The 26,848-nt window shown below is 44.7% G+C and overlaps 1 protein-coding gene across 3 annotated transcripts in view; it reads left to right on the plus strand.

Moving 5' to 3' along the window:
* The window catches only part of LOC145344486 (tetraspanin-33), a 58,096-nt gene that overhangs the window by 21,001 nt on the left and 10,247 nt on the right, over positions 1–26,848 (plus strand). The window contains exons 4-7 of one of the 3 annotated variants that reach the window (XM_080191661.1): positions 360–434; positions 917–1,012; positions 12,732–12,860; positions 15,878–16,036. In XM_080191661.1, coding sequence (XP_080047787.1) covers positions 360–434; positions 917–1,012; positions 12,732–12,860; positions 15,878–16,036 — 459 coding nt within the window. The remainder of the gene's footprint in view (positions 1–359; positions 435–916; positions 1,013–12,731; positions 12,861–15,877; positions 16,037–26,848) is intronic. The other 2 variants (XM_080191662.1, XM_080191663.1) reach the window with 2 other exon arrangements.

The following is a 26,848-nucleotide window of genomic DNA, read 5'->3' on the forward strand; positions in this document are numbered from 1 at the left end:
CTTTCCAACTCTCTGGCACCTACCCCTTATCTGGGGAAGATTGAAACCTGATGCAAACCAGAACTTTGCTTGAAACCCACAACCGCTAACATAGTTAGGACATTCCAGGAATCAGTTTGTGTTTTATAAATGCCTTGGATTGGCTGGAAGCATTGTTCTGTAGAGACCACCTGCAGTCATTCCTGTCAGTGGGTACTGTACATTTGTCAGCCATCTTTGGTGTCTTGTCCCATTTTAAAATATATACAACTCAGGTTCATTTTAAAGTCCAATATACCAGTGTATTTCTTCAAATGTTTCTCTATTATTGTAACACTAGTCTGTACGGCATAACCTGAGATTTGTGTCTATATTTGCAGTTTATGTGGTCGCTCCTGGTCATCCTGTTGCTTCAGGTAATAGGTGCCATTCTTTGCTTCGTATTCTCCGAAAAGGTAAAATGAATATTCATTTATTTTTATCTTTCTTTATGCAGGAAGTTCCCAGCTGGTCAAGTGGCAGATGTTAGTGCAGAGGGAAAGAAGAATCTGGAAACAGTTTGCACGAGCAGTCCTCAGTTTAGCACCCACGCGTAACGTGGATAAACAACTTATCTGGTTCTTCTGGAGTTACTGCAATTGAGAAAGCTTTAGAGAAAGAGCAGGGGAATGTGACTGACTGGTATGAACTCACCGTGATGGATATCTGTCATTGGTTGGCATTAGATGAGAGTTCTGATCACTGTCAGGCGCTTGAAATAGTTGAAGCCTTGGCATGTTGAACCATTCAGGAACAAGGAGGCCTTTCCCTCTAGTGCCATTAGCAGTTTCCCAATGAGGATGGAATCAGTTGGTCTTCCTTCCTGTCTGTCAGGCTTCAGTGATATAGTAGCATACAAAAATTCCCATCAATCCTAATTCAATTTCATTCATTTCAGGTTGAAAGGAAGAGTGTGGCATTATTCGAGAAAGGGATAATCAGATACAGGGATGACCTTGACCTGCAGAATCTTATTGATTACATCCAGAAAAAGGTATTTGATTCTGCTGTTGCTAAAACAGAACGTGCTGGAACATCTGAACAAGTCTGACAGCATCTGTGGAGAGACAATCATAGAACCCCTACAGAGCAGAAGGAGGTTATACAGCCCATTGGGTCTGCACTGACTCTCTGATAGAGCATCCCATCCAGGCCCTATCCCCATTACCTGACATTTTCACCCCACTAATCCACCTAGCCAACACATATTGGGGCACTAAGGGGAAATTTAGCATGCCAAACCTAACTTGCATATCTTTGGATTGTGGGAGGAAACCAAAGCACCCAGAAGAAACCTATGCAGACAGGTTTGTAAACTCTACACAGTCACTCAAGGCCAGAATTGAACCCCGGTCCCTGGTGTTATAAGGCAGCAGTGCAAACCACTGTGCCAACATATCGCCTGTCATCAGAGTCTTGTCTGATAAAGAATCATTCAGTCAACTATGACATTGGATCATCCATACTCAAAACATTAGCTCTCTTCTCTCTTCACAGATACTCTCAGACCTGTTCAGATTTTCCAGCATTTTCTGTTCTTGTTTCAGATTCCAGCATCCACAGTAATTTGTTTTTGTCTTAATGATTGAATCTGCTGTATCAGCCAGGGTGTTCTGGTTATAATCTGCAGCTGAATGATTGGTTTTCATTTTCAGTGGAATCACTTAAATGTGATACGTTCTCGTAGTGCAATGCATTAAGCTTAAACAATATAAATGAGAGTCATTTGTCTTCCTGTCACTTCCCACTTTTAAGGTGGAGCTGCTGCCATTGGACTGGGGTGGACACAGTATGAAGCCTTACAACACGAGGTTAAAGTCCAACAGGTTTATTTGGAATCATGAGCTTTCGGAGCGCTGCTCCTTCATCAGGTGAGTGCTCCGAAAGCTCATGATTCCAAATAAATCTGTTGGACTTTAACATGGTGTTGTGAGACTTCGTACTGTTCCCACTTTTAGTTTGTATTATTTAAATGAACTCAATCTCAAATAAAATTCAAACACAATGATGGCATCTTACGGCAGGGCTAGTGAATTTTTTGATTATTCTTTCATGAGACATGGGTCAGCATTTGTTGCCTGTCCCCTAATTGTCCTTGGATTGAGTGGCTTGTTTTGCAGTTAAATCTGGAAAGTGTGCATGGGCGAGGTTGGTCATCATGGGAACTGTCTGAACTGGAGGGATGTTTGGACAGAATTCTAAGGCGAAGCTGTAATTTGGAAACCTTTGTAAGACAGGCAGAGTTTCAATTAAATTGGTTGACTCACTCTGTGACTAATGTCTGGGTGGATTCTTCAGAAATCCATAGAATCTATTTTAGTAGATACAACGTAGAACATAGAACATTACAGCGCAGTACAGGCCCTTCAGCCCTCGATGTTGCGCCAACCAATGGAACCAATCTAATGACCCTCTAACCTAAACTATTCCAATATTATCCGTATGCCTATCCACTGACCATTTGAATGCCCTTAAAATTGGCGAGTCCACTACTGCTGCAGGCAGTGCATTCTACACCCTTACTACCCTCTGAGTAAAGAACCTACTTCTAACAACTGTCCTATATTTATCACCCCTCAATTTAAAGCTATGTCCCCTCATGTTAGCCATCACCATCCAAGGAAAAAGGCTCTCACTGTCCACCCTATCTAATCCTCTGATTATCTAGGTCACCTCTTAACCTTCATCTCTCTAACAAAAACAACCTCAAGTCCCTCAGCCTTTCCTCATAAGACCTTCCCACCATACCAGGCAACATCCTGGTAAGCCTCCTCTGCACCCTTTCCAATGCTTCCACATCTTTCTTAAAATGCGGCGACCAGAACTGTACACAATACTCCAAGTGCGGCCGCAGCAGAGTTTGGTATAGCTGCAACATGATCTCACAGCTCTGAAATTCAAACCCTCTCCCAATAAAAGCTAACACACCGTATGCTTATCAACCTGGGTGCCAACTTTCAGGGATCTATGCACATGGACACCGAGATCTCTCTGCTCATCCATGCTACCAAGATTCTTTCCATTAGCCCAATACTCTGTAATCCTGTTACTCCTTCCAAAGTGAATCACCTCACACTTTTCTGTATTAAACTCCATTTGCCGCCTCTCGGCCCAGCTCTGCAGCTTATCTATGTCCCTTTGCAAACTGTAACATCCATCTTCACTGTCTACAACTCCTCTGACTTTGGTGTCATCTGCAAATTTACTAACCCACCCTTCTACACCCTCATCTAGGTCATCTATAAAAATGACAAACAGCAGTGGCCCCAAAACAGATCCCTGCGGTACACCACTAGTAACTGAACTCCAGGTTGAATATTTCCCATCAACCACCACCCTCTGTCTTCTATCAGCTAGCCAATTCCTGATCCAAACTGCTAAATCACCCTCAAGCCCATGCATCCATATTTTCTGCAGTAGCTTACCATGGGGAACCTTATCAAGCGCTTTGCTGAAATCCATATACACTATGTCAACTGCTTTACCCTTATCCACCTCTTTGGTCACCTTTTCAAAGAACTCAATAAGGTTTGTGAGACACAACCCACCCTTCACAAAACCGTGTTGACTATCCCTAATCAAATTATTTCTCCCTAGATGATTATAATTCCTATCCCTTATAATCCTTTCCAAAACTTTGCCCATAACAGAAGTAAGGCTCACCGGTCTATAATTCCCAGGATGGTCTCTACTCCCCTTCTTGAACAAGGGGACAACATTTGCTATCCTCCAGTCTTCTGGCACTATATCTGTAGCCAATGATGACATAAGATCAAAGACAAACGCTCTGCAATCTACTCCCTAGCCTCCCAGAGAATCCTAGGATAAATCCCATCTGGCCCAGGGATCTTATCTATTTTCATACTTTCAAGAATTGCTAACACCTCCTCCTTATACCTCAATCCTGTCTAGTCTAAAAGCCTGTATCTCAGTATTCTCCTCAACTACATTTACTTTTTCCTGCATGAATACTGATGAAAAATATTCATTTAGTGCCTTTCCTATCTCTTCAGACTCCATGCACAACTTCCCACTACTGTCCTTGACTAGCCCTAATCTTGCCCTAATCATGCTTTTATTCCTGACATACCTCTAGAGAGCTTTAGGGTTTTCCTTGATCCTATCCGCCAAAGACTTCTCATGTCCTTTTCTGGCTCTTCTTAACTCTCTCTCTAGCTCCTTCCGGGCTAATTTATAACTCTCCAGTGCCCTAACTGAGCCTTCACGTCTCATCTTTACATAAGTCTACTTCTTCCACTTCACCAGAGATTCAACTTCCTTAGTAAACCACGGTTCCCTCACTCGACCACTTCCTCTCTGCCTGATAGGTACATACTTTGGTCGCATTTATTATTTATTGTGCAGTGCTGTGGGTCTGACCACAACTCGCTTGTAAATACACATGTGCTTCATACTCATCTTGAATGTTAGAGTGAAGATAAATATTGTAAATTGTTTCTTCTTTCTGACCTTGTGCAGTAAAGTTACTTTTTATTTGTTTAGATCTTGTGGAAGCTTGAAGCTTTATTCAATCAGTGTGTGCCTTAAATCTCAAACTTTGTCAACTTGAAACAAAGTGTTTCAAGGTCCCTAGGTGGATCTCACAGGAACCTGGGGGGTCTGGCCAAGGATTGTAACAGGAGTCAGTGCAAAACATGGTACCAATATAGAGATTGACTCGTCTTTCTACTCCAGCGTATAACATACTCGTGCAAGGGTGCTTGAGGACCCAGCTAGCTATTATTGCTAATGGCACTGCCAACCTTATTATCCATCTCCAGCTTACAGGCTGTATGGGATATATGCAAAACAAGTTCAACTTAATTCCCTGGTGAAGGACCCAAAACACAAACTAAGTAGGTGATTTCTTCTAGAGAGGATCTGACATTGATCATCAAAAAGTGTCACATTGATGCATTTCTGAAGTTGTGGTTGACATATGATGATGGGAGAAGATATATGAGTATGTGTCACTGCAATTACTACATCCTGTACCTCATGTACATCCTGTGTATGATAAGACAGGAGTGTAGATATTAATATCTAAGTTGACCTTTGAAACCTCCAAAATTTGTTCCAAAAATGAGGGTTGATTTATAGAATGTGGATGGTTGCCATTTTCAAATGTGGAAAGAAAATATTGGTAATTCATATCATTATAAGAACATAAGAAATAGGAGCAGGAGTAGGCCATCTAGCCCCTCGAGCCCGCCCCACCATTCAATAAGATCATGGCTGATCTGTCGCGGCTCAGTTCCACCTTCCCACCCTCTCCCCATAACCCTTAATCCCCTCTCTTATCAAAAACCCATCAACCCGCGTCTTAAAAATATTTAGCGAGGCAGCCTCCACCACTTCAACGGGCAGAGAATTCCAGAGATTCACCACCCTTTGAGTGAAGAAGTTCCTCCTCAACTCCATTCTAAACCGCCCCCCCTTTATCTTGAGGCTGTGCCCCCTAGTCCTACTGTCTTTTTTCAGCGGGAAGAGTCTCTCCACCTCTATCCTATCCATCCCATTCATCATCTTATATGTCTCAATGAGATCTCCCCTCATTCTTCTAAACTCTAACGAGTACAAGCCTAGTTTATTCAGCCTCTCCTCATAGCTCAACCCCCTCAACTCTGGTATCAGCCTAGTAAACCTCCTCTGCACTCCCTCCAAGGCCAAAATATCTTTGCGCAGGTGCGGCGCCCAAAACTGCACACAGTACTCCAGCTGCAGTCTCACCAATGCCCTATAGCTGCAGCAAGACCTCCCTACTTTTATATTCAATCCCCCTTGCTATGAAGGCCAGCATCCCATTCGCCTTCCTGACCACCTGCTGCACCTGCAAGCTGGGTTTTTGCGACTCATGCACAAGGACCCCGAGGTCCCTCTGCACCGTCGCCTGCTGCAGTTTTTCGCCCCATAAGTAATAGTCCTTCCTACCTTTATTCCTACCAAAGTGGACCACCTCACACTTGCCAACATTAAATTCCATTTGCCATTTCCTGGCCCATTCGCCCAGCCTATCTAGATCCTTCTGCAGACTCTCCACACCCTCCGCACAATTTGCCGTTCCCCCAATCTTGGTGTCATCAGCAAATTTCGACACCCTACACTCGGTTCCCTCCTCCAGATCATCTATATAAGTGGTAAAAAGCTGAGGCCCCAGCACCGACCCCTGGGGCACTCCACTAGTCACCATCCGCCAATCCGAATAGCACCCATTGACCCCCACTCTCTGCGTCCTATTTGACAACCAATCCTCTATCCACGCTAACACCCTACCCCCAACTCCATGTCCCTCGACCTTCTGCAATAACCTCTTGTGAGGTACTTTGTCAAACGCCTTCTGAAAATCTAGAAAGACCACATCCACCGGCTCTCCTCTATCCAGTGCCCTAGACACATCCTCATAGAACTCCAGTAAATTTGTCAGACACGACTTCCCTTTAATGAAACCGTGCTGCGTCTGCTCTATCAAGCAATTCCCTTCAAGATGCCTTGCAATTTCCTCCTTAATAACAGATTCTAACATTTTACCTACCACAGACGTTAAACTAACCGGCCTATAATTCCCCGGCTTTTGCCTGGCACCCTTCTTAAACAACGGCGTAACATTAGCCGTTTTCCAATCATCCGGCACTTCCCCGGAATCCAGCGACGTCTGGAAAATAACCACCAAGGCATCCACTATCACCTCCGCCATTTCTTTCAGAACCCTCGGATGCATTCCATCCGGTCCTGGGGACTTGTCCACAATCAGCCCCTCCAGTCTGTCGAGCACCACCTCTCTAGTAACAGTAATGTCATTGAGACCCTCCAGTCCTACCACCTTTCTATCGCTAACACCCAGCAAATTATTCACATCCTCCTCCGTGAAGACAGAAACAAAAAAGTTATTCAATACCTTAGCCATATCCCCATCCCCTACCACTAGGTCCCCTTTCTCATCCTCTAAAGGACCAACGTTCACCCTAGCCAGCCTCTTCCTTTTTATATATTTATAAAAACTCTTGCTATCCTTTTTTATATTAAGCGCTAGCCCAGCTTCATAGTTTCTCCTACCCTTCTTTATCAACTTCTTTGTCAATCTTTGTTGACATTTAAACCTCTCCCAATCCTCTTCTCGCCCACTACTCTTAGCTACTCTAAATTCCTCCGCTTTTAATTTAACACTTTCCTTCACCTCCTTCGTTATCCACGGCTTATTACCTCTCCTCCTACGGTCCTTTTTGACCATCGGAATAAATTTCTGCTGAGCACCAAGAAAGATCTCCTTAAAGATCCTCCACTGCTCCTCAGCAGACCCTCCCTCCAACGCGCTCCCCCAGTCCACATTCGCCAATTCTTCTCTCATCCTACCATACTCCCCTCTATTCAAACAAAGTACGCGTGTCCGGGAACCCACTTTCTCCTCCTCCATCTGCACCAGAAACTCCACCATACAATGATCACTCTCCCCAAGAGGATCCTTCACCGCAAGGTCCCTAATTCTACCCGCCTCATTACATAGCACCAGATCCAAGATAGCTCGCTCCCTCGTCGGCTCCAACACACACTGTTCGAGGAAACTATCCCGGCAGCATTCCAAGAACTCCTCCTCGAGCCCACCACGTCCAACATGGGTCGACCAATCAATATGCAGATTGAAATCCCCCATAACTATGGCCGTCCCATTCCTGCACGCCGCACTTATTTGCACGTTAACAGCCCGCCCCACCTCCAGATCATTATTCGGGGGCCTATAGACGACACCCACCAGCGTCTTCCTCCCTTTGCTGTTCCTAATCTCCACCCACAACGATTCCACCCTCTGCTCCTTGGCTCCAATATCATCCCTTGCTACCACCGTGATGCTATCCTTAATCAGCAGAGCTACGCCCCCCGCCTTTTTCCTCCCGCCTATCCTTCCTAAACACTTGATAGCCCTGTACATTCAGCTCCCAGTCCCTGTCACCCTGCAGCCACGTCTCTGTAATGGCCACCAGATCGTATCCATTTGTGTCGATCTGCGCCATCAGCTCATCCACTTTATTCCGAATGCTTCGTGCATTCAGATAAAGTGCTTTCATCCCAGCCTTCACCTGGACCCTATTTGCCGTAACGCCACCAACCATGCTCACGCCCCCTACTCCCTCTATTATTGGGACATCCTTGGCCTCTTCCCTTACCTGTACCCTCTCCTTAACTTTAGACCCTGTAATGTCACCTACCCTCGCACCCTCCCCCCCCCCCTAATTAGTTTAAAGCCCTGTCTACAGTCCTCTTTACTCGATTCGCCAGCACTCTGGTCCCAGCACGGTTCAGACCAACCCCATCCCGCCCGAACAGGTCCCACCTACCCCAATACTGGTGCTAATGCCCCATAAATTCAAACCCATTCCTCCCACACCAATCCCTGAGCCACCCATTCACTTCCTTAATCCTGTCAACCCTACACCCGTCTGCACTCGGTTCAGGCAGGAGCCCAGAGATACGATTCATCATCATGTGGCAGGGTTTATTGAATACACTAATAGTACATAAATACCTTTAGCCTCAATTAAATTGTTTTACAACAGCATCCAACACAGAGTTTGGTCTAAGTTACTTTAGCTATGGAATTATTTTCAGGATCCCAATTCTCAATCAGGTCTGGTGCTTTCGGTTTCAGAATCATCCCTCCTCTCCATTCATTGAATTAGATATTCCACTTGTTTTGAACAATCTGATGACAAAATGTGACCAGACAGCATCCCATCAGTCAATAGTCGAACCATGCAAAATGTCAAGTGAGGCAACGTGTGCATTTCCACTCTTTGTGAAGGCTTTTTCTTTATCAACTATCCACCGATCACATTTGATGCAAACATGATTTTTGAATGGCCTGTCAGGGTCTTTTGATGAGTCTGAGCTGATCTTGGTCTTCTGCTTCAATGCTAGACAGGGTGCAGAGGAGTCTCAGTAGGATGTTGCCTGGGCTGGAACGTTTCAGCTATGAAGAGAGGCTGGTTAGGCCCGGGTTGGTTTGCTTAGAACAGAAAAGGCTGAGGGGGACCTGATTGATGTGTACAAAATTATGAAGGTTCGATAGGAAGGAACCTTTCCTATTAGTAGAGGGGTCAATAACCAGGGGCATAGATTTAGGATAAAGAGCAGGAGATTTAAGGGGGAGTTCAGGAAAAACATTTTCACCCAGAGGGTGGTGGGATCTGGAACTCACTGACTGAAAGGTTGGTAGAGACAAGAACCTTCATAATATTTAAGAAGCAGATAAAGGAGCACTTGAAACATCATGAACCAAGTGCTAGAAAATGGGGTTAGAATAGATAGATGCTTATGGCTAGCACAGATGTGATGGGCTGAAGAGTTTCTTGCTGTGCTGCACCGTTATGTGTTTCTCAGCAGCAGGAGACACCGTTCACCAGCAGTGGGATCTTCCTGTTGCTGCTATCAATGGGATTCCCATGGAATCCATTCCAAACTGCTGGGAAACCAACAGCAGGGGTATGCTATAGGTGGGACTTGAAGATCAATGTGAATGGCTGGAAAGTTCCAGCCTATGACCCTATTTTCATTCCATAAAGCAGCTGCAACAATGAGCTGCTGTTTGGAAATCTTTGCGGGTCTTAGGAATTGATTTGACTCACTTAGGTGTGTTTATACGCGTCACTTCTGAAGAAAATGAGACCATTCTGATAATTTCCGAGGACCCCTTCTGATACGTTTCTCAAGATCAGGCCAGAGGCTGGGCCTTGTTTGCATGAAGCGTTTGCTCTTGGGCACCTGGGACAATGGGCAGCATGGTAGCACAATTGTTAGCACTGCTGCCTCACAGCATCAGGGACCAGGTTCAATACTAGCCTCAGGCGCTTGCATGTTCTCCCTGTGTCTGTGTGGGTTTCCTCTGTGCATTCCAGTTTCCCCCCACATTACAAAGATGTGCAGGTTAGGTTGAATGGCCATGCTAAATTGACCCTTAGTGTCAAGGAAATTAGCAGGGTAAATATGTGAGGCTACGGGGAATAAGGCCTGGGTGGGATTGTTGTCAGTGCAGGCTTAATGGGTCAAGTGGCCTCCTTCTGCAATTTGGGAATTTATGATCATCCCTTCTTGCACCAGTTTTTCATGAACACTGAACTACCTCACTGTGGTGCATTTGACAAGCCTTAAAACCAGCTTCATTTGTTTTGTTGAAAGACTTAGTGCTCTTCATGATTTACCACACTCAGTCTGCTTTGTGTGGGTATGTCTTAAACTCCTGTGCATCTTCGCAACGTGGCCTGTATCACCTCTTGCTCCCTTGCACTTTGTTATAAACTAAGCATTACGTGCATATGTGGGTCAAAACTAATGTCATGGCTGAAAGATTGAGATCAACTTGTATACAAAAACACCATCTTTGGAGCTGGAAAAATGGGGTCATCTTATGCTGTGGAGGTGCCACATTGGACTGAGGTAAGCACAGTAAGAAGTCTCACAACACCAGATTAAAGTCCAACAAGTTTATTTAGTAGCACAAGCCACTAGCTTTCGGAGCATTGCTCCTTCATCAGGTAAGTGGGAGTTCTGTTCACAAACAGGGCATATAAAGACACAAACTCAATTTGCAAATAAAAATGGTTGGAATGTGAGTCAACCAGGGAGATTTGCTAGTGTTATTGGGGAGGGTTTAAACTAGATTTGCAGGGGGATGGGAACCAGAGTGCCAGAGCAGATAGTGGAGTGGGAGTAAAAACAAATGATGTTAATAGTTCATGCAAAATCACAAATAGAAGGGTTGTGAGTGGTGGTAATAATCTTCTGAGGTGTGTCTATTTCAATGCCAGGAGTATTGTGGGGACAGCAGACGAGTTGAGAGTGTGGATTGACACATGGAATTATGACATTATAGCCATTAGTGAAACTTGGCTACAGGACGGGCAGGACTGGCAGCTCAATGTTCCTGGGTTCCGATGTTTCAGTTGTGATAGAGGCAGAGGGATGAAGGGTGGGGGGAGTGGCATTGCTAATCAGGGAAAATGTTACAGCAGTGCTCAGGCAGAATAGATGAGAGGGCTTGTCTAACGAAGCCATATGGGTGGAGCTGAGAAACAGAAAAGGCATGACCACATTAATGGGGTTGAATTATATACGACCAAATAGCCAGAGGGAATTGGAGGAGCAAATCTGCAGAGAGATAGCAGACAACTACAAGAAACACAAAGTTGTGATATTAGGGGATTTTAATCTTCCACATATAGAGTGGGACTCCCATACTGTTAAAGGTCTAGACGGGTTAGAGTTTGTAAAATGTGTTCAGGAAAATTTTCTACATCAATATATAGAGGTGTCAACTAGAGAGGATGTAATATTAGATCTCCTATTAGGGAATGAGTTAGGACAAGTGACAGAAGTGTGTGTAGGGGAACACTTTAGTTCCAGTGATCATAACACCATTAGTTTCAACTTGATCATGGATAAAGATAGATCTGGTCCTCGGATTGAGGTTCTGAACTGGAAAAAGGCCAAATTTGAAGAAATGAGAAAGGATCTAAAAAGCATGGATTGGGACAGGCTGTTCTCTGGCAAGGATGTGATTGGTAAGTGGGAGGCATTCAAAGGAGAAATTTTTAGAGTGCAGAGTTTGTATGTTCCTGTCAGGATTAAAGGCGAAGTGAATAAGAAACAGATACATAATTCCCTAAAAGTGGCATCACAGGTAGATAGGGTCATAAAGAGTGCTTTTGGTACATTAATTTTTATGAATCCAAGTATTGAGTATAAGAGTTGGAATGTTATGGTGAGGTTGTATAAGACATTGGTGAGGCCAAATTTAGAGTATTGTGTGCAGTTTTGGTCATCTAATTATAGGAAGGATATTAATAAAGTTGAAAGAGTGCAGAGAAGGTTTACAAGGATGTTGCCCGGACTTGAGAAACTGAGATATAGAGAAAGGTTGAATAGGTTAGGACTTTATTCCCTGGAGCGTAGAAGAATGAGGGGAGATTTGATAGAGGTGTATAAAGTTATGATGGGTATAGATAGAGTGAATGCAAGCAGGCTTTCTCCACTGAGACTAGGGGAGAAAAAAACTAGAGGACATGGGTTAAGGATGAAGGGGGAAAAGTTTAAAGGGAATATTAGGGGGGGGCTTCTTCACATAGAGTGTCGTGGGAGTGTGGAATGAGCTGCCAGATGAAGTGGTGAACGCGGGCTCACTTTTAACATTTAAGAAAAACTTGGACAGGTACATGGATGAGAGGGGTGTGGAGGGATATGGTCCAGGTGCAGGTCAGTGGGACTAGGCAGAAAATTGGTTCTGCACAGCCAAGAAAGGCCAAAAGGCCTGTTTCTGTGCTGTAATGTTCAATGGTTCTATGGTTCTAACCATTCTTTCATTCCAACCACTATCTTGTAAATTGAGTTTGTGTCTTTATATGCCCTGTTTGTGAACAGGACTCCCACTTACCTGATGAAGGAGAAGTGCTTCGAAAGCTAATGGCTTGTGCTAACAACTAAATCTATTTTGACTTCAACCTGGCATTGTGAGACTTCTTACTGTGTCATCTTATGCACCAGGTCCACTTGTACATTACAATCTGCAGTAAAGGAACCATATACCCTGTTTGAAATAACTGTATTTCCCAACTCTGAAATGTCTTAATCAGCAGCAAATTGATGAGGAAAATTTAAGTGACAGGTACTTTTCTTCCAGGATGAAGCTGCTGAATGATTGTGAATGTGATCTTTTACCTTCCTTTCAGTTCAAATGTTGTGGAGTGTTGAGTTTCAGGGACTGGTCCAAGAATGTGTATTTCAGCTGTGCGGCTACTAATCCCAGTCTGGAACGGTGCGGAGTCCCATTTTCCTGCTGTATCTTGGGCACTGAAAAGGTGAGGAAGTGCTGCCTTGTACTATCATTGTGGCCTAGGAAAGGTTCACTTTCTCTTTAAGCATTGATTTTTTTGTTAGGTGCTGGAATGTGAATAGGAATTTAGAATGAACTTTTACACAACGTTATAAGAAGATTATAAGAACTGATCATACACAGGTGCAAAATGAGTCATGATATATTGGTCTTAACCACTGGGATAGGGGAGGAGCACTGTACTCAATTTTGCACTCTGCATCACAGGTAGGATATATTAACAACAACAAAAACAGAAACATCTGGAAAATCTCAGCAGGTCTGACAGCATCTGTCGAGAGAGAATAGAGCTAATGTTTTAAGTCTGGATGACGCTCGTCAGAGCTGAAGAGAAGGAAAATTGGGCAAGATTTATAGTATGAGAGTGAAGGGGTGGGGACATTGGGGTGGCTGTAATTGATGGGACTGGCATAGACAAAAAGACAAAGGGAATATAAACGGTGATAATAAAGCTGAGAATGGCGCTACGAGTGTCCATTCAGAGATCGGAGTGTGAGAATGGCAGAACAAAACTGCAGAGTGTCAAAAGACAACCTGAGGAATGTGGCAACAGGCTCTAGTGGGGTTGGGGTGGAAAACAAGATAGGAAGCGAGATTTTAGAGTGGAAAAGTAAAAATAAGAATATAAATTGATAACGATGGATAAATAAGATAAAAAAGAAGAAATAATAGAAATGGAAATGGGGTGAAGGTGAAAAGAGAATATATTAGGCTTGGAGACGATACAACACAAATTCACCTGAATGCTGCAATGCTTCGTGGTTGAATTCTGAGCGCTGGTTTCATAATCTCAGCTAATTATTTAGGAAGCAACTATTCCATTAAGTAAAGAAAGTTCAAGATGAGCTCATCAAGGTCTTTAAATGATAGTGTCTCTACGTCTGGGCCTGAAGCTCCGGGTTCAAATCCCAAGGAAGGTATGTTTGTGATGTTACGGAACAGGTTGATTATTAGCTTGTAAATCCTTCTACTAGACCAAGAGTGGGAGAATGTCCTGGTCAACTGTACTGTAGAAGGCAACAGCAAACCATTGCAATACTTAGCTTAGCTAAGGGCAGCACGATGGTACTGTGGTTAGCACTGCTGTCTCACAGCGCCAGTGACCTTTGTTTGATTCCTGGCTTGGGTCATTGTCTGTGTGGAGTTTGCATGTTCTCCCTGTGTCTGCTTGGGTTTCCTCCAGGTGCTGCAGTTTCCTCCCACAGTCTGAAAGACAAGGTGGTTGGGTGCATTCACCTGAACTGGTGCCGGAGTGTGACAACTAGGGAAATTTCACAGTAACTTCATTGCAGTGTTAATGTAAGCCTTACACGCGACTAATAAATAAACTTTGAAAACTTATAAACTTTAACACTTTAAGCATAGACATGGACCAATCTAATGGAAATCATGATTACCAGTTCCCTCTTAAGGCATGGTGCCTGTAGAGGCAAATATAGAAAAACTATTTTATCAAAAATGTAGAGCCTTCTTATTAAAGTTAGAACCAGATCATTCGGATTGAAATCTGGAAGCACTTTCTCCCACATAGAGGGGAATGGAAATTTGGAAATTTTAAATTCTGCTGTTAGTGCTGGAGGTTAATTGGCGATTGTGTTACCAAAATCCATAGATTTTTGTTGGAAAAGGGTATCTACATGTATGCAGCCAAGACAGGAACATTGAGTTGATGCACAGGTCAGCCAGGGTCTATTTGAATAGTATAATTGTTTTGTATTTGGGGTTGTTGTTGCATGGTCACTTTAAGAGTCGAGTCATGTGTATAGTTTGTAATATCATTGGCTGATCCACAGGCTTTGCCTCAGTCTAGATCAAGCCTTTGTAACGTTAACAGCTGTGTAATAAAGCTGCCTTGTTGTTTTGTACTCAACTCCATGTGCTACAACTCCCTATTCTTCTTATCCAATGAGTGCAGTATACAACAAGAACAACCTCAGAGTTAAATGGCCCATTCTTGTTCCTTTATTCCTTTCTGGTCTTCTCTACTCAAAACATCCACTCAGGCTCTTTAATGTCTGGTAGAACCTGGTCTTATTGTCCTTTCTTCACAGCAAGCAGTTCAATTATTGGGGTATGGAGGGTGAGGGATTAATTTGCTGCACTGAGCCCAGCCCAGTAGAACTTCTATATGGAATGTGGTAAAAAGGAAAGGAGGGGTTCAAGATTTGACAGTAAGGACTCCGCAATTTTAAATAGGGAGGTCCACTTCTGGTGGCATCTTGGGACCAGACTGCTATTTTATCCTGAATCTTGTCCAGGAAAGCAGGCTAACATCCCAATCAAGCCAAATCTGCCAGGATTTGATAATATTAGTTAGTAAAACGCAGGTATACTTGCCTGACTTAGGTTAACAGTCCTGGAGCTTCCAGAACACCTCTAGAGAGAGAGAGAGAGAGATGTTTTCTTCTGGCAGCCGAAGCAGCAACTGCTTGTATTTTAAAAATGAAACTGAAAGAGTATATCTTCAAGATTAGCTCCTCCCATTAAACACATGACTCTGTCAATCAACCTAATCAGCCCAGACAAAGGGTCATCCTGACTCAAAACATTGGCTTTATTATCTCTCCACAGAGGCTGTCAGACCTGCTGAGTTTTTCCAGTATTTTCTGTTTTAGTCAAAACTCTACACTCCCCCAGGGAAGACCCAAGTAAACACAAATGCATCAGCTCTGCTTAAAACAAATACTCCAGGTCTAAAATGATAATACATATCCTGTGGTCCCATTTACCAACTTAGAGGTTTTGCTAGACAAATTGGCACCTTGCTAACCACATCTGAATTTTAAACATATCCTTTATAAAAAGCATGATATATGTATATTTCTTAAAGGCACAGTATCATCACAGTAATAACTAATCAGGAGTGTATCCTACACCTATATGTATTGTTATGAATTATTAATAAACAGTTATTGTTCAGTTATACAGGCCTCTAGATCTCTTTATGTGACAACAATTCTTACAACACTTTCTTCCTGACAGGTACTCAACACCATGTGTGGATATGAGACTCAATCAATGAAAAATTGGACAGCTCGGAAACAAATTTACACGAATGGATGTATGGAGATGGTCGTCAATTGGGGAAAGCAGAACTTGTTTCTGATTGGTGGTCTAGGCCTTGGCCTACTTTTGTTGGAGGTCTGTGTCATTCAGTCTATTTTATAAGTAGAACTGGCTTCATTGTTCCTTTGAATTTTCTCCAAGCTCCTCAGTCTCCGAGGCTGAAGAGAGGAAAATCACATTGTATTCCTCTTTTTAATTATTATTCCTGATTTCTTTTTTCTGTAGCCTCACAGGGCTGGAACCAAGAGAGTTCACTGCTGTTTTTCACCCTTTCAGCTCCATTCTTCCCTTAGTTACGCTTCCTATGATCTTTCAATCCTTTAGTCAACTTTGGCATCTCCAAAACATTGATCTTTAGTCCTGCTTTCTTTTTATGCATTTATGAGGTGTGTGCATTGCTAGCACGGCCAGAATCTGTTACCCATCCTTAATTGTCTTTCAGAATGTTGTCATGATCTGCTGCCTTGTCCATCTGGTGTAGGTATTGTTAGGGAGGAAGTTCGATTTTTAACCCAGCAATAGCGATATATTTCCAAGTCAGGATGGTGGGTATCTTGGAGGGGAACTTGCAGGTGGTGGTTGTTGCCTCTACCCTTCTATGTGGTAGAGGTCTCGAGATTGGAAGGTGCTGCTGAAGAAAGTTAGTCAGTTGCAGCAGTAAATCTTGTTGTTGTGCCTGCCGCACAGTCTGTTTTAATCCTTATATGGTGGACAAATAACTGTGAGTAGACATCTTGTTAGTACAACCAATATTTATTTAAGCCACACAATCAATAATCACCCACCCAACCAACAATCAGTTATCTTACAGAAAATACTGGAGTTCAAGTCCAATACAAGACCTTGACTTAACTTTGCATGACTGGCAAGTACTAAGCAGATATTGGCCTTTATCTGTGCGCTGGTCCTTTGGTCTGGTTTGGCACTCTGGCTCTGGTCTTCCTTCCTTCTTAGGTGTGGTGGCTCTCTTTGTGCTGGTCATTGCTGGTGATGTTCACCATTGTTGTAGCTCATTCGTGGCGTCAGAGAGAGAGAGAGATTCTTGGTTGTGTAGCACCCTTTACACCCTGTTGGGTTTCGCGTTCCTATTGGTCATTGCCAATCAATCGATGAGGATTGATCACCCTGATCGATAAAGTCCAATCGGGTGCTGCCACACCAATCTCTGGGTGTGTCCCCAACAGCCATGTCTGTGGGTGCTAGCTGCACATAGAATACACACCTCTCTCCCAAATAAGGGGTTATGGTGCTCCTATGTCTGGTAAACATTTGCTGACATCTGTCCAGAGTAGTGCCTATGAGCCTCCCTTCTTTCTCCGCTGCATATGGCAAAGTGCCATCGTACCCTATCCAGATATCCTCATGGATAGTCCCTTTATTCTCCACTTCAAAGACCCTCAGTCCGACCTGGTTGTCAATGATTATGGGGAGCCCTAAGATCATTCCCAGGGCTTTCCCTGGAGTCCCTTTGAACCAGACTTTCGTCATCTGTCGTGCCTGGTAGTCAGATAACTCGGGGCGTTTCTTTCCCGTAGACAGGTGTTCCATCTGTTCGTCACTAATCTAAGATGGAACCTGTCCACTGCATACCTGCTCTAGGTTTTCCCTTAGCTGTTCTATCATCCACTGTCCATATGCACTACATAAAGTCCAGTTCTGTTGTCAGTCATCATCCTCTAATTTTTCCCTGATAATTTGATTGATTGTCTTGGTGTGTCCTTCTGGCACAGCTGCTGGCTGTGTTCCCAGTCAGTTCATCACTTCAGCATCTTGCTGATTGTCCTCATTGATAGAACTTAGTGTCTGTTTAACCTGTTGAGTCAGAATCCCTAGTTTATTGTCATGGTCAGCTAAATCACGGGTTTTGATGGTTGCTACCCCTGCCCCATATGCTGTGGCCAGGTCATTGACTAACTCCCTCCTGGATCTTTCCTGTTTTTCATCCTTTCCTACTTTCCATCCTAACAGTCTGTGAGTTAAGTGGAGGTATAACCTCTTAAATTGGGGACAGCACCACTCTGGCAGTTGGGTGCCAGCTATATCCACCACCACAGGTACCAATTCGTGGTGAATGTTGTCATACAAGGTTTCCCCTGTGTGTTTCAGTATCAATCCATTCTGTGCTTCAAGACAAATCGAGTGAATGGGCCTGCGGTTGGCTTTGGCCCAGTTCTTACTTCATACAAGGCAAAGCTGTCCTCAGTGAGTGTCCTGGGGCATTGCTGCCCGAGCTCCAATCCTTTTTCTGGGCTGTTGGCCAGACATCCAATCTCAAGGCGCCCATTATTTGAAAATCCCCATCAATCCCCTTGTATGGTGACACTCAGATAACATTCAGTTGAACCGCCATTTGTTTTTTTTTGTATACCAGCTGCTGGTTGTTACATCCAAACATTATACTCTTCTCAGGGTGTACCCATAACACACCTTCCTCACATTCCCCCACGTCAGGTGGGACAAACCATAAGTAACTGGGATACCACAAGTTCATCTCGCTTGGAATGTCCTGTGTGCTTATCCTGATGGTAAGTCCTATAAGGTAGATCACAGGTTGCATCTCTGTTGTTGTCCGTTGCCATCCTGAGAAAATCAATATCATTTCTGCTGTGGTCACATCTAATATTTGATGTATATGCATATATTTAAAGTGTCCATGCTGCCCCCCCTTTTTTTTGAACATTCATTCGACAGTGGTGTGGTCAGGAGGAACCAGGTATATCAAGTGTCGCTTGCATGTCATAGTTTTTCTTTTAATTCTAATTGTGGAGCACTGTGGAGCAATTTTTTGTTCAGATCAATGAATAAATGTCGTGGGGTTGTCAGAAAGAGCTTATTTAACTGGCCAGCAAAATCAAGGCGACCAGTTTTAGTAAAGCAGCAGTCACCATTAATTATAGGGATTTGAACTGCACTGGAGTCGGTCTGTAATGATCTGAAGAAGTGTCTGTTCTGTAAGTGTGTTGAGTTTGAGCATGTAAAATTTAGCACAAGTGCCTCTAAGAGTTGAAAATGTGTCCCTTTAACATTAGGGGTAAAGAGATGGCCCTTCTATCATTAGAACACTAGAAATAAGTGTCACTTGGAACACTAAGGAGCCAGGTTAAGAACAGCTGCATATTATATCAGGCTTTTGCACTGTAAGAGTTTTGTTTGTTTCACTTCCTGTTGAAAATGTAGCCCAGTCGCCATGAAGATTTTAAAATTTAGCACAGCTGCCTCAATGACGTTAAAATTTAGCATAGCTGCCTCAATGATTTTAACATTTAGCATAGCTGCCTCAAAGATTTTAAAATGTAACTATCTGACCCAAAGATTTGTACAGTTGGCTCAATGCTGTCTTAACTAACTCCCAAAGTGGTGAAAGAGCAGGCGTCAGATTGTATAAGTAATCTGGTTAATTGTTCTTGCAGTATACAACTGCTTGTAAGTGGGTGCTCCCATCAGAGATTCTTGTACCTTGCATTGATCTGTCCTGCAGGCTGAATTTCATCATTTGGGGTAGCTTAGATTCCTTCATTCAGCATTTTTGTTAACCAGTTGCCCAACAGAGACTCATCTTCTGAATCATTTGTCTCATGGGGCTCCATCATTATCTCCTCACCTGGTTTCCATACCCGTGTCTGTTCGTTGGACTGCACTGTGGGATCTGCGTTTGAATCAGGGGTCCTTCATCCTCGTGTCCCAGTCTAATTAATCTATGTGTCTGGTCCCTTATCCATGTGGGGGATGCAGCATCGGATGTCCCCATCAAAATAACCCAATGTCGTTTAATACATTTTTCACTGTTGGGCCTGGGGCTGTTTAGGCTTATGTTTATGGGAGAATCCATAATGCTGCGAGGGTTGATATCTGGTGAGTCGCGCCAGTCCTGTAGGGCGTGCATGTCTCCTGTTATGTCTGGGTTGATCAGTACCCCTGTAGGCGCTTCAGCTGTGGGCTGTAGTGTGGTAGGGGTAAGGGTCTGGTCTGAACTTGAAAGTAGATGAGAAGGTGTCCGGGGAAATACGTATCTTGGTGAGACCATTCCAGTCGCCTAGTGTCATCCTCCCCTATCTCTAATGAGAGATGGTGGAAGTGATAATTCTGAGTCTCATAAGCTTTCAGTTGATTGACGTGGAACCAACCAGTTTCCCTGTCGGCAATTAGGACTTTATACGTGGAGGGGCTTATTTTGTCGATGATGGTGTGCGGAGCCACATATCTCAAGGACAAGAAAGAACTAGGGTTGTAGAGGGAAATCATTACCTGCTGGCCAACTGTATATTCTACCGGGTGTACCCTTTTATCAAAATATGCCTTGCTGAGTTTCTTTTTAACTCCTAATCGGCAGCTGCTGCTTACTGGTCTGTTTTAATGTTTTTGGTTAGCTGCTGGACGGCTTTCTCATGGGTGAACGCTGTGATCCCAATAAATATCCGGCTCCTCTCATAGGTTGGCCAGTCATTATTGTGTTGGGGGGGGGGTGAATCCAGTAGAACTGGAAACAGTGTTATGTACCATCATGAGGGTAAAGGGAAATACTGTATCCCATGTTGTGTTGTTTCGCTAATGAGCGTTTGGTCCATGCATTCTATGATTCCGCTGGATTGTGGATGGTAGGCGATATGGAATTTCTGCTTGAAGCCAAACATAGCCATAACGTTCTGCATCACCCACCTGGTGAAATGTGACCCTTGGTTGGACTCTAAGCCATGGAGAAGACCCCATTGTGTAAACACCTGCTGGGCTAATTCCTTGGCGGTGGCCTGAGCTGTGTTGGATCTTGTGGGGAATGCCTTGACCCATTTGGTGAAAGTGTCTGTTATGACCAGGACATATTTAAATCCATTCCTACATGGCGGCAGTGGGCCAATATAATCAATTTGGAGATTTGTCCAGGGGCCTTCTACTGGACAAATGCGTGTGTCTCAGCTCTGCTTTCCTGGCGTCCCTATCAGGGTTGTTCTGGACACAAATTAAACAATTGTCGATACAATGAGCAACATCATCGTGCAGTTTGGGCCACCAAAATAATTCTTTTAATCGCTCGATTGTTGTCTCATGCCCTGGTGGCCATGTCCATCATGGTACTGGTAGATGAGCTGATTTCTATCTTGGGTAGGGACTACATATATGCCTATCTCTAATATCAAACCATCTGCATTTTGTCCTTCCATTTCTCATATGGGGCTGGGTAGACTCTGTCTAAACTTTGTTTTAGGGAACTGTCAGTGTGCTGCCCCTGGACGAGGCTGGCTATATTAGTTTGGCAAATGTTCACAGCATTTACTCGCTCTCCTACAGGTGGCTGCCAAAACTCTCTTACGAGCACTGACCTTGGCTAGTGCGTCAGCCTCACAGTTACCAGGTGGGGAGGTCCTGTGGTGACTTCTAACCTTAATGATCCCATATATGCGCCCTTCAGTGGCCTGCAGAAAGTATTTTAATAAGGGGGCTGACAGTTGGGGCTTTCCATCCGCAGATACGAAGCCTCTGGCTTCCCATAACAGTGGAACTCAGTCAGGCTGTTGCACACGTACATACGATCGGAGTGTATGTTGGCAGGGGGTTGGAAATAGAACTGGGTGGCTCACTACATATGTGACAGCTGCTAGTTTGGCAGCTTGAGCACTCAAATGGCTGGGTAATTTGAGAGCGAGTTTTATTAGTGGCTGTCCCTGTTGATTTTGCATATAAATGCCACATCCTGTGATTTTGGTCCCATTCTCTATAGTAGATGAACCGTCTATATAAATTCTCGTGGCTGAGTCTGCCCTTTGGGTGACTATCTGTTTTGTCCCTGATCGTCTCTCCTGTTGTTTCGGGATAAACGGACCTGTAGGGTTCTTTGTGGCTATAACCTGACACTCGTGCAGATCTCCCCCATAATTTAAATTATCTGCCAGAAACTTGGACACTTTAGTTCGCTTTACAGTGACGTCCCCACCCTGCAGTAGTCGTGTCCAATGGCTCGTGCGGACCTGGCGGCCATCCAGCAGAAGCTGGGTTGGGGTGTGTTCAGTGAGAACGGTTATTGGGTTCAGTCCAGTGATATCGGTGAAATGCTGCACGGCCCAAAATACCCCGAGTAGGTGTCATTCACAACCGGAAGAGCCTTGTTCGACTGCGTCTAACGCTTGTGAGGCATAGACTACTGGGCCTGGTCTACCATGTCTTTCTTCTCATAGTACTGCTGAAAGTGTGTGGTCAGTGGCTGCAACTTCTAAGGCGTATGGTAGACCTGGGTCAGGGACTAGTAAGGCTGGTGTTGTGGCGAGGGTGTGCTTTAAATCGGTTACTGCAGCTGTGTGCTGCACAGTCCACTTCCAGGTCACGCTTTTCTTTAGCAATTAGGAAAGTGGGGCTGCCTTGGTGGTGAAGCTGTCTATATGGTTCCAACAGTATCCCATCAGACCAAGGAAAAATCGGAGGGCACTCACATGTCGGGGCAGTGGGAAGTGCAGTATGGAGTCTATCCTTTTCTGTTCAATCTCCCTCTTTCCATGGATAATCACTGTACCTTGGTATGTAACCTTGGGTTGCCAAACTTGGGTCTTTTTCGGGTTGACTTTGCACGCTAATGAGTGGAGCAGTACAAGTAATTCATCCAACAATGGTATATGCTCCACTTGGTGTTAGTCTGTAACAATAAATCATCTACATATTGGACCAAGCACTCAGGTCGGGAAAACTTTTCTAGTCCGCTAGGTAGTTGCCTTTGAAAGATGGATGGGGAATTATGGAAACCCTGGGGTAGGCAAGTCCAAGTGTATCGCGGTCCTTGGAAGATAAAGGCAAACTTGTACTGGCAAGACCGATTTAAAGGGATGGACCAGTTACTAGAATCTAGTACCATGAAAATCATTGCCTGGGCTCCCTGTCTCATCATGGTGATGGGGCTTGTGGCTACTGTGGAGGCCGTGAGCGGGGTAACTTTATTTAATTCCTGGTAGTCGACCATTAACCTCCATGATCCATCTACCTTCTTCATGGGCCATATAGGTGCATTATTTGTGGAACCACTCGTCTCAACACTCCCTGCTGTAATAGACTATCAATTACTTTGGCCACCTCCCCCCTGCCTGTTTGGGGAAACGGTATTGTCTGTGGTTTTGGATCCAGCCCTTCAATTAATACCTCCCCGGGTATCCAGCCACAATCATGTTTATGCCGCTCAAACACCCCATTGTTTCTTTGAAGCACCTCCCTGATGGCTGGATCACTGCTAATTGTTAAGGGATCAAAAAGGAGTCCCCTGTTGTACTAATCCTATCAGTATATGTCCCTGCTGGAATGATTGATGGCGCTCTGCTAATCGTAATCATCTGCCAAATGCATCGATTTGCTGGATCAAATGAAAGATTACATTTATTCATATAATCGGACCCCAGGATGTGCTCAGCATTTGGGGGAAGGTCAACTAACACCACCAGATGGTCACACACCATGTTATCTAGGCAGACCTGTACATGGTGTGTAATACATCCCTCCTGCATGTGTCCTGTGAATCCACTGAGTGTAATTGTGCCCGTAGTTGGCCAAGAGATGTCTGTTTTTAATTTTGATACATTTAGGGTAGTTCAGGAGCCTCTGGTATCCCAAAGGAATTCTACCAGGTGGCATCTTACCTCACTGTTAACTAGGGGTCTCCCTACGCTATCCCACTGGTGCTACAGGTTCAGGTTGGGTAGGCCAGGGACCATCAATCTAGGGTTCCATAGGCGGGGACAGTTGGATACAGTGATGGACTCATGCTTATAGTATTTTGGGTTGACTGGGACCTTCCATCGATGGTGGGCAGTGTTCTCTCTCGTACCTAGGAGCTGCCCTAACTAGTGGAGCCGGTGGTCCTAGTAGTTTCAGGGACCGTGTATATAGTGGCAGGTATCTCCTACAATCTTGGGCGAAGTGTCCTGGCTGCCCCTCTGTCTCTCCGTGGGGCTGCTGTATAAAGTGGAGCTGTACCTCTCTGGTATTGGTGATCCCCTCTATCCTTGTTTCTCCATACTGGACCCTGGCTAGCCGTCTTCAGAAGCATTCTTTCTGACCGTGACATTGAGTGTCCCTGAACTTCCCGTTCCCAGAATCGGAGAACCCATGCTTCATTCTGTGTGGTCTCTGCAGGATCAGGTCTTCCAGGATAAACAGGCCGCTTGATTTGCTCCCCAAGACATTATGCCAGCACTGACTCACTCTACCGACATGCCAGCAATGTGTCACATCTACACGGTGGCCAAATGGGCCTCTAAAATGGTGATGTGTAAAGCACTCTGGCACAATTGGGCAAGAACTAAAACGAAAGGCTGTAGTGTAAAAGACAGAGATAGACAGGCTGCAACCCAGATGAGTGAATAAACAGGATATGGGTCATCTCCAGGACAACAGAGACTTTCTGGTCAAACTGGGTTGTTTATCAGACATAAGGATGCCGTAATCCCTTATTTGGGAGGGAGGTGTGAACAGTATGTGCCCCCAGCACCTGCAGACATGGCTGTTGGGAACACACCCAGAGATTGGTGTGGCAGCACCTAATTGGCGTTGGAAGGAAGGTCTGTTGAGGAGCAGTGGAGGATCTTTAAGGAGATCTTTCTTGGTGCTCAGCAGAAATTTATTCCGATGGTCAAAAAGGACAGTAGGAGGAGAGGTAATAAGCCGTGGATAACGAAGGAGGTGAAGGAAAATGTTAAATTAAAAGCGGAGGCGTTTAGAGTAGCTAAGAGTAGTGGGCGAGAAGAGGATTGGGAGAGGTTTAAATGTCAACAAAGATTGACAAAGAAGTTGATAAAGAAGGGTAGGAGAAGCTATGAAGCTGGGCTAGCGCTTAATATAAAAAAGGATAGCAAGAGTTTTTATAAATATATAAAAAGGAAGAGGCTGACTAGGGTGAACGTTGGTCCCTTAGAGGATGAGAAGGGGGACTTAGTGGTAGGGGATGGGGAAATGGCTGAGGTCTTGAATAACTTTTTTGTTTCGGTCTTCACGGAGGAGGACGTGAATAATTTGCCGGGTGTTAGAGATGGAAAGGTGGTAGGACTGGAGGGTCTCAATGACATTACTGTTACTAGAGAGGCGGTGCTCGACAGACTGGAGGGGCTGATTGTGGACAAGTCGCCAGGACCGGATGGAATGCATCTGAGGGTTCTGAAAGAAATGGCGGAGGTGATAGTGGATGCCTTGGTGGTTATTTTCCAGACGTCGCTGGATTCCGGGGAAGTGCCGGAAGATTGGAAAACGGCTAATGTTACGCCGTTGTTTAAGAAGGGTGCCAGGCAAAAGGCAGGGAATTATAGGCCTGTTAGTTTAACGTCTGTTGTAGGTAAAATGTTAGAATCAGTCATCAAGGAGGAAATAGCGAGGCATCTTGAGGGGAATTGCTTGATAGAGCAGACGCAGCACGGTTTCGTTAAAGGGAAGTCGTGTCTGACAAATTTACTGGAGTTCTGTGAGGATGTGTCTAGGGCGGTGGATAGAGGAGAGCCGGTGGATGTGGTCTTTCTGGATTTTCAGAAGGCATTTGACAAGGTACCTCACAAGAGGTTATTGCAGAAGGTCAGGGGACATGGAGTTGGGGGTAGGGTGTTGGCGTGGATAGAGGATTGGTTGTCAAATAGGAGGCAGAGAGTGGGTGTCAATGGGTGCTATTCGGATTGGCGGTTGGTGACTAGTGGAGTGCCCCAGGGGTTGGTGCTGGGGCCTCAGCTATTTACCATTTATATAGATGATCTGGAGGAGGGAACTGAGTGTAGGGTGTCGAAATTTGCTGATGACACCAAGATTGGTGGAACGGCAAATTGTGCGGAGGGTGTGGAGAGTCTGCAGAAGGATCTAGATAGGCTGGGCGAATGGGCCAGGAAATGGCAAATGGAATTTAATGTTGGCAAGTGTGAGGTGGTCCACTTTGGTAGGAATAATGGTAGGAAGGATTATTACTTACGTGGCGAAAAACTGCAGCAGGCGACGGTGCAGAGGGACCTCGGGGTCCTTGTGCATGAGTCGCAAAAACCCAGCTTGCAGGTGCAGCAGGTGGTCAGGAAGGCGAATGGGATGCTGGCCTTCATAGCGAGGGGGATTGAATATAAAAGTAGGGAGGTCTTGCTGCAGCTGTATAGGGCATTGGTGAGGCCGCAGCTGGAGTACTGTGTGCAGTTTTGGGCGCCGTACTTACACAAGGATATTTTGGCCTTGGAGGGAGTGCAGAGGAGGTTTACTAGGCTGATGCCGGAGTTGAGGGGGTTGAGCTATGAGGAGAGGCTGAATAGATTAGGCTTGTACTCGTTAGAGTTTAGAAGAATGAGGGGAGATCTCATTGAGACGTATAAGATGATGAATAGGATGGATAGGATAGAGGTGGAGAGACTCTTCCCGCTCAGAAAGAATAGTAGGACTAGGGGGCACAGCCTCAAGATAAAGGGGGGGCGGTTTAGAACAGAGTTGAGGAGGAACTTCTTCACTCAAAGGGTGGTGAATCTCTGGAATTCTCTGCCCGTTGAAGTGGTGGAGGCTACCTCGCTAAATATTTTTAAGACGCGGGTTGATGTGTTTTTGATGAGAGAGGGGATTAAGGGTTATGGGGAGAGGGCGGGAATGTGGAACTGAGCCACGACAGATCAGCCATGATCTTATTGAACGGTGGGGCAGGCTCGAAGGGCTAGTTGGCCTACTCCTGCTCCTATTTCTTATGTTCTTATGTTCTTAATTGGACTTTATCGATCAGGATGATCAAGTCCTAACGGATTGATTGGCAATGACCAAAAGGAGCACGAAACTCAACGGGGTACAAAGGGTGCTGGACAACCAGGCTTTCTTGCCTTCCTCTGTGGTAAGCGAAACCCATTTGGATGAATCAGCCTCATTTAATCTAGCCCAATCTAATTCCCCATATACTCCCAAGAAGTGGATTCATAAACG

This window comes from Carcharhinus amblyrhynchos, chromosome 6, assembly GCF_965287045.1.
Source record: "Carcharhinus amblyrhynchos chromosome 6, sCarAmb.v2.hapA, whole genome shotgun sequence".
In the NCBI taxonomy this organism is placed as follows: Eukaryota; Metazoa; Chordata; class Chondrichthyes; order Carcharhiniformes; family Carcharhinidae; genus Carcharhinus; species Carcharhinus amblyrhynchos.